Source organism: Pollachius pollachius (genome assembly GCF_949987615.1).
Source record: "Pollachius pollachius genome assembly, chromosome: 11".
In the NCBI taxonomy this organism is placed as follows: Eukaryota; Metazoa; Chordata; class Actinopteri; order Gadiformes; family Gadidae; genus Pollachius; species Pollachius pollachius.
In genome coordinates, this window is record NC_136944.1 from 22,751,630 (window position 1) to 22,760,113 (window position 8,484).

Genomic DNA, 8,484 nt, shown 5'->3' on the forward strand with positions numbered 1-8,484 from the left:
CACATGCACATGCACACACACACGCACACTGGCCATTGTGGGCACAGGACACACACACATGCACAGATGCACGCACACACACACACACACACACACACACACACACACACACACACACACACACACACACACACACACACACACACACACCGATCACACGTCTGAAGAACCTCATCCTAAAAGGAATATTTCGATCTGTTCATTTCTGTGATCTCTGCTCGGGTTCGCTGAGGGACTGAGTCCCAACACGAGGGTCTGACACCCGAGCGGTCATAAATAATCCCCCCGTCTCACTTGAGTTAAGGTTTAAGGACCCCGGCGGGGGGCTAATGGGGGGGGCAGAAACACACCTACAGGACAGCTCACTCTGTCTGCTGCAGACAGAGCCTTAAGCCCCGGGGGGGTGGTGCTTAATGACAAGCGCGCTCTCTCTCTCTCTTTCTCTCTCTCTCTCTCTCTCGCTCTCTCTCTCTAAAGTAAAATTCAGTTTCCTAAGGTACCTTGCACCGAAAGCAAACCAAAAAACGTTTGGTTTGGGGTGAGAGAGAGGGAGAAAGGGGGAGGGAGGTAGAGAGAGAGAGGGCGGGGACTCCGGGGAGAGACATAGAGAGACAGAGGGATAGAAAAAGAGTGGGAGTGGTTGAGAGAGAGAGAGAGAGAGAGAGAGAGAGAGAGGGAGGGGGAGGGAGGGAGGGAGGGAGAGAGGGAGGGGGGTGAGAGAGAGAGAGAGAGAGGGAGAGAGAGAGAGGCCTTCACCGAGTGGCTTGGTGAGGCTGGTGTCTCGTTACCGACAGCAGCTCTCTGTACCTACGGCGCATTATGGAAGTTTTAATAGGTGATCAGAGCAGCTGCTGCCGACCCGGCGCTGATTTACGGCGGCGGAGAGAGCGCCTAATGGCCGCCGCGCAGACGCTCTTAACCCTTTGATGTGCGCCGGGTAATGGGATTGGATCGCACGCCGCCCCTGGGAAAGTCGTGGCGTGCGCGCGGGTTCTGCCCCGCTCGTACACGAGCAAACACTGACCGGGAACGGGGAAACGTTATGACACTGCAGCGGTATCACGCTGCACGGGAGAACTGGGGGGGGGAGCCTGGGAACGGTGGTGGGGACAACGGGAAAAAAGAAAGACAGTCGGAGAGAAGGGGGGAGGGAGAGAGGGGGGAGGAGCAGGGAGTGAGGGGGGAGAGAGAGAGAGAGAAGGTGGTACAGGATGGTTTGGTTCTACTGTAGGAGGTACAGGAGGGTTTGGTTCTACTGTAGGAGGTACAGGAGGGTTTGGTTCTACTGTAGGAGGTACAGGAGGGTTTGGTTCTACTGTAGGAGGTACAGGATGGTTTGGTTCTACTGTAGGAGGTACAGGAGGGTTTGGTTCTACTGTAGGAGGTACAGGATGGTTTGGTTCTACTGTAGGAGGTACAGTAGGGTTTGTTTCTACTGTAGGAGGTCATACAGTAGGGTTTGGTTCTACTGTAGGAGGTACAGTAGGGTTTGGTTCTACTGTAGGAGGTCATACAGTAGGGTTTGGTTCTACTGTAGGAGGTACAGTAGGGTTTGGTTCTACTGTAGGAGGTCATACAGTAGGGTTTGGTTCTACTGTAGGAGGTACAGGAGGGTTTGGTTCTACTGTATGGAGGTACAGTTGGGTTTGGTTCTACTGTAGGAGGTACAGGAGGGTTTGGTTCTACTGTAGGAGGTACAGTAGGGTTTGGTTCTACTGTAGGAGGTCATACAGTAGGGTTTGGTTCTACTGTAGGAGGTACAGGAGGGTTTGGTTCTACTGTAGGAGGTACAGTAGGTTTTGTTTCTACTGTAGGAGGTCATACAGTAGGGTTTGGTTCTACTGTAGGAGGTACTGTAGGGTTTGGTTCTACTGTAAGAGGTACAGTAGGGTTTGGTTCTACTGTAGGAGGTACAGGAGGGTTTGGTTCTACTGTATGGAGGTACAGTAGGGTTTGGTTCTACTGTAGGAGGTACAGGAGGGTTTGGTTCTACTGTAGGAGGTACAGTAGGGTTTGGTTCTACTGTAGGAGGTACAGGAGGGTTTGGTTCTACTGTAGGAGGTACAGTAGGGTTTGGTTCTACTGTAGGAGGTCATAAAGTAGGGTTTGGTTCTACTGTAGGAGGTACAGGAGGGTTTGGTTCTACTGTATGGAGGTACAGTAGGGTTTGGTTCTACTGTAGGAGGTACAGTAGGGTTTGGTTCTACTGTAGGAGATACAGTAGGGTTTGGTTCTACTGTAGAAGGTACAGTGGAGTTTGGTTCTACTGTAGGAGGTACAGTAGGGTTTGGTTCTACTGTAGGAGGTACAGGAGGGTTTGGTTTTACTGTAGGAGGTACAGTAGGGTTTGGTTCTACTGTAGGAGGTCATAAAGTAGGGTTTGGTTCTACTGTAGGAGGTACAGGAGGGTTTGGTTCTACTGTATGGAGGTACAGTAGGGTTTGGTTCTACTGTAGGAGGTACAGTAGGGTTTGGTTCTACCGTAGGAAGTACAGTAGGGTTTGGTTCTACTGTAGGAGGTACAGTAGGGTTTGGTTCTACTGTAGAAGGTACAGTGGAGTTTGGTTCTACTGTAGGAGGTACAGTAGGGTTTGGTTCTACTGTAGGAGGTACAGGAGGGTTTGGTTCTACTGTAGGAGGTACAGTAGGGTTTGGTTCTACTGTAGGAGGTCATAAAGTAGGGTTTGGATCTACTGTAGGAGGTACTGTAGGGTTTGGTTCTACTGTAAGAGGTACAGTAGGGTTTGGTTCTACTGTAGGAGATACAGTAGGGTTTGGTTCTACTGTAGGAGGTACAGGAGGGTTTGGTTCTACTGTAGGAGGTACAGTAGGGTTTGGTTCTACTGTAGGAGGTACAGGAGGGTTTGGTTCTACTGTAGGAGGTACAGTAGGGTTTGGTTCTACTGTATGGAGGTGATGTTTGTTTTTAGGACAACATTTGGTTGTCCTGAATTTGCTTAGGACAACAGAAACACACGTGCAAATGCATCAAATTCACAGACACACACAAGCATATACATCACGCAAGCACGTACATGCACACTCGTGCATATACATCACACACACGCGCGCACACACACACACACTTTCTCTGAACTTGAGCTGACGCAGCGCCGCGCCCCGGCTGGCGTAGCCTCTGGAGAGGAGCCAGGGGTCAGGGGTCAGGGGTCAGGGGTCAGGGGTCAGGGGTCGCATGCGCTGTCTGCACCTCGAAGTGCACACACACGCACACACACACATACATACACGCACATACATACACACACGTACACTGACATACATGCATATGTACGCACACCCACACATACACACATACATACACATACACGCACACGCACACATACACACACACATACATACATACATACATACATACACACACGTACACACACGCGCACGCACATACACACATACACGCACATACACACATACACGCACATACATACATACACACACATACACGCACGCACGTACATAGCCACACACACACCCTGCCGCGCGCCTTCTCCTCAACCTGTTTTGAGATCCCAGCTGGGCAGACGAGAGAGAGAGAGAGAGGTGGACGGGGACGTTCAAAGGGTCCAGACACAGGTAAAGCGCGCGCACAGACACACACACACACAAATGGACACGCACACACACAGCACGCTAAACAAGCGTGATCCTTTTTATTGAAGCGCCCGCCCCGAGGCGATGACAGAATCAGCCCAAAGGCCGCAGACCCTCGTGTCGGGGGGTCCGCCGATCCCTCCGGCGTCTCTTGGGGGGGGGGGGGGGCGGGGCCAGCCAGGCCGCTGCCGTGATGACGTCATCAGACGCAGACAGAGCGATCAGGGAGCGGCTTCGGCGTTCCGGTCAGGACGGATCCCAGCGGCCCGGGAATCGGATTAGAGCCAGCGCTGGGCGGGGCGGAAGGGTGTCAGGCTCGTGATGCTCGCCAAGTTAACCACCAACACACACACGCACACCAAACAGACACACACATCACACCCACCCGCCCCTCCCACACCAATCCACTCAGCCACCTACTCCCCCGCACTCAACCCTCCCCCCCCCCCCCGCCTTATGCCGCCAGAAAAGATGCCAAGTTTTTATCCTAGAAATAAACAACAGAGAGACAGAGAGAGACAGAGAGGAGGCAGTTGTTGAATGATATATCGCGAGACGGACAAATGTGTTTAATTTGGTAGACAAGCTGCGATTGAATGTTTGAGGGAGTGTGGATTCTTTGAATGCTCTAGTGCTGTGTGTGTGTGTGTGTGTGTGTGTGTGTGTGTGTGTCTGTGTGTGTGTGTGTGTGTGTGTGTGTGTCTCTCTCTCTCACACTCTCCCTCTCTCTGCCTTATGTTTCTGTGTTTCTCGTCCTCTGAGCCAAGGAAAGTGTTTGGGATGGGCTTTCACCTCGTACAAAACGCTACAGTACTTTAATCACAACCTTCCATTTACCAGCCAACCCGCTCTACCTCCTGTGCCACATGACGCCGAATCATTACGGCTGTCCTATAAATGACAGGAGGGAGACCAGACTGCTTTCAGACTCATGATTCAGTGACAGGAGTGAGACCAGGGTGCTTTCAGACTGACGATTCAGATACAGGAGTGAGACCAGGGTGCTTTCTCGTCTCTCTCGTCAGACTGTCTCCCTTCGGTTGTTACAACTGGGCTGAAGACTTTACCCCGGAGCTTGTCGGGTCTTTGACCTTCTAGAAGGTCCTGCCCCCCCCCCCGTGGACACGCCTGTTGGCAGACGTATCTCCTGACCACAGAGAACTCACTCACAACGTAAATCATTCCTTTTTATGGCCTCTGCATGTGTGTGTGTTTGTTTCTGTGTGTGTGTGGGAATCCAGTAAAACAGAGAGACAGTCGGAGAGAGGGGAGTGAGAGGGAAAGAGGGAGTTAGGGGGGGGAGAGATAGAGGGGAGAGATAGAGGGGAGAGAGGGAGGGGGAGAGGGAGAGAGGGGGCATAGAGAGGGAGAAGGATGGCGGAAGAGAGGAATAGAAAGAGAGGGGAGAGATAGAGGGGAGAGGGAGAGATAGAGAGGAGAGAGAGAGGGAGAGATAGAGGGGAGAGAGGGAGGGGGAGAGAGAGGGGAGAGAGGGAGGGGGGAGAGAGAGAGGGGAGAGAGGGAGGGGGAGAGGGAGAGAGGGGGCATAGAGAGGGAGAAGGATGGCAGAAGAGAGGAATAGAAAGAGAGGGGAGAGATAGAGGGGAGAGAGAGAGAGGGGAGAGAGAGGGGAGAGAGAGAGGGGAGAGAGGGAGGGGGGAGAGAGAGAGGGGAGAGAGGGAGGGAGAGATAGAGGGGAGAGAGGGAGGGGGAGAGGGAGGGGAGAGAGGGAGGGGGGAGAGAGAGAGGGGAGAGAGGGAGGGGGGAGAGAGAGAGGGGAGAGAGGGAGGGACAGATAGAGGGGAGAGAGGGAGGGGGAGAGGGAGGGGGAGAGGGAAAGGCAGCCCTGAGATGTGTCTGTTGAACTGGTAGATAAACATCTGAGTGCACATATCAAGATACACACTACAACAGGCTCAAGCCTCACGCCCACATCTCCAGAGTGGTCCTCGCAGTGGTCCGGGACCACAGGCCGGGGTGGTGGTGGTGGTGGTGATGGTGGTGGTGGTGATGGTGGTGGTGGTGGTGGTGGTGATGGTGATGGTGATGGTGGTGGTGGTGGTGGTGGGGGTGGTGGTGATGGTGGTAATGGCTGTGGTGGCTTTACAAACCTGCTTTGTATTGTGCTTTATTTGTGTTGTAGAAGCGGGGGGGGCTCTCATTATGGAGCTCAGTGAGCAGAACAAGGCCTCCGTCTCCAACAGCGTCCAAACACACACTGATCAAAGCGCTGCTGCTTACTACCGTTCACCTGTTTATTTCCACTCTCTTCTTTCCCAGGCAATCTTAAAGGATCTGTTTCAATGTCGCGCTGACTTGCTAACTTATGAACTAACTAACTAACTGGGCAGCGCTGGTCCCTGCGTTAAGGCAGAGACACAGTTTTTCTCCCCATGTTCAAACCCGTATTTCGAAGGAGAGAGAGAATGAGGGGAGACCTCCTCATTTTTCACCTGCTTTGGCGAAGTTAACGTTTGTTTTTGTAATGCCAACAAAGCTTTATTGAATTTAAATCAGGGAGAGAGTGGCGAGAGAGAGAGTGAGAGAAAGACGGGTGACCATAACTTTGGCTGAAATAACAAATGCCAAGCCACCAAACAAACGTGGCATTACTGCTTGCTGATTAAAAAAAGGCCTGACATTTACCACGGCACGTTTATTAGACTGCTCCGTACCCCCCTCCCCAGACAGGAAGCACTGGAGCTGTCAGGCCAAGGTGTGTGTGTGTGTGTGTGTGTGGGGGGGGGGGGGTGGCTTGCCTGAATAAGTCTCTCACAGTTAGCAGGGGGGGTCGTCCCGTGGATGAGTGAACACCTGGATTAATGGGGGTCACATCAGTCAACCAATCGGCTGAGGACGGTGGAATCCTTCAGCCAATCCCCGGCCCGGGCGGCCGTTTACACCATTACCTCCTTTTACTGCCGTCCACGTTCGCCTCCGGTGGTTTTAGGAGGGCCGGGCGATCCTATGGTGCCCCGGTGGGGCGACACCGGGAGGACTTTTTAGGAAATGAGTCTATCGGACACGCACGGTGGCTCAGTGTTTGTGTAGACGCTCTTGTTGTTAAAACGGTGTCGCTTTTTCACGAGGATACGACTGTGTTAGAGGAAGGCGGTAACGTAGCTCCCTGCTAACGTGCGTAGCACGGGAGGTCTGTGTTCAGGGGGAGAAGGGAATCGCCGTTTAGGAATCTGTCATTTTGTATAAAGTGAAATTCAAAAGGCGTTGGAGGGTTATGCCACGTGTAGTGTAGTGAAACCAACGTCCTGACCCAACCAGGCCCCAATCTGATGTGTTATTACTCAGCGCTCCTTACCGATGCGACCCGGGTTTGATTCCTGCCCATGGTCCTTTGCTGCACACCTCCCCCCTCTCTCTCCCACACCTTCCTGTCTATCGCACTATCATAAAGCATAAAAATGCAAAAATGAATCTAAAAATAGGAAAAATAAACTAACCGATCTCGCCGTGCTTCGTGCTTTAAATCGGTGCAGACGCAACAAGGCACCAGAAATAGAAACCTCAGTCCAATGCTTGTGTGTGTCCTGACTGCTGTATGCTGTGACTTCATAAAGCAGCCCACCACAGCCGGTACTGTCCCTTTAAATGTGTTCAGTGAGAGGCACTAATGGACGACAACCTGAGGAATGGGCCGAGACGCTTCACGACGGAGACGAATGAAATCTGCGTTCTGAGCTCATTAAGCCCTCCGGGTTCAGAGGACTCACTGCACGGAGGGAGCCGTTCAAATGCATGCACATGCATGCACACATGTGTGCGCTTTATTTGTTTAGTGTATGTGTGTGTGTGCTTGTAGGTGTGTAATTGTGTGTGTATGTATATATGCGCACGTGTGGCTGTGTGTGTGTGTGTGTGTATGTGCGCGCGTGTGTACGCGTGCTTGCGTTTGTGAATGCGTGTGTGTACATGTGTTTGTGCATTCATTTGTGTGCGTGTGCGTGCAAGTGTTCGCACTTAACCAGAACCTTTTCACTCTTATTCTTATTCCCTCTCTGCAGGAAACAAAACCGAGGTGAGAATGGAAATCTAATGAAAAGAGAGGTGATAGAAAACGCTCTGAGTGGAACACAGGCTACTGAGTGTATGACCGACTCGCCTGTTATTTAAAACGCTACTTGATGCTTGGAAACGATCTTTAACGACCAAGCACTCTCGTTCAGTCGGGGGGCAACCCGGTTAATACTCTTGTTTTGCAGAACGGACGCGTATCCCACGTGTGGAAAAGATGATTACTAATTTCAAATCCCCTTTCCTCCAGTGGGGAGTTTCCGGGCTCTTAGCTGTTAATTACGGCACATTTTTCATTAGTTTGGTTCTTGATTCCTTGAGTATAGGCCTGCAGCTGATTGAAGTTGAAATGCTGAACGTCCGTTTCCTTTTCTGTGGTTAATACAGTGAAATAATTGAATAATCAGTGAACTACTTCGTTTAGCCCGAATGATGCTTGGCTTCTAATTGCTCATCATCTCGTCTGAATTGGAGGATGTGGTTCTGGTGTAGGCTCGCTATTCAACGGTTTAAAAGTGGCTTCATTTTGCTTTCTGTTTAATCGAATATTTCAAATGTAACACAGAATATCCATGTGATTATAAGGCTGCTGACAGGGGAAACCTCCGTTAATCTGTGGTCAACACTGCCACCTGCAGGAAATATCATATATTACTACAGAAGGTATTGAAAACTATTCATTATGTGCAGATTCGTATCGTCAATATGTATTGGGTAAAGTAAAACAATAGCATTATAAGACAATGAAAGACTTTGGATTGTTCACAATGCTTGTAAAAAGCTTAATATTGTGCAGTCAACTCTAAAAAAACAAACTAGTAAGTACGTCCTTTGTAGTTCCTACAG

At 51.0% G+C, this 8,484-nt stretch overlaps 1 protein-coding gene across 1 annotated transcript in view; it reads right to left on the minus strand.

Moving 5' to 3' along the window:
- Positions 1-4,477, minus strand: part of bahcc1a (BAH domain and coiled-coil containing 1a) — a gene marked incomplete at its 5' end in the record, with an annotated part of 48,641 nt that extends 44,164 nt beyond the window's left edge. Inside the window, 2 exon segments of the mRNA XM_079746201.1 lie at positions 3,098-3,136; positions 4,464-4,477. Coding sequence (XP_079602327.1) covers positions 3,098-3,136; positions 4,464-4,477 — 53 coding nt within the window.
- Positions 4,478-8,484: the final 4,007 nt, after the last annotated feature.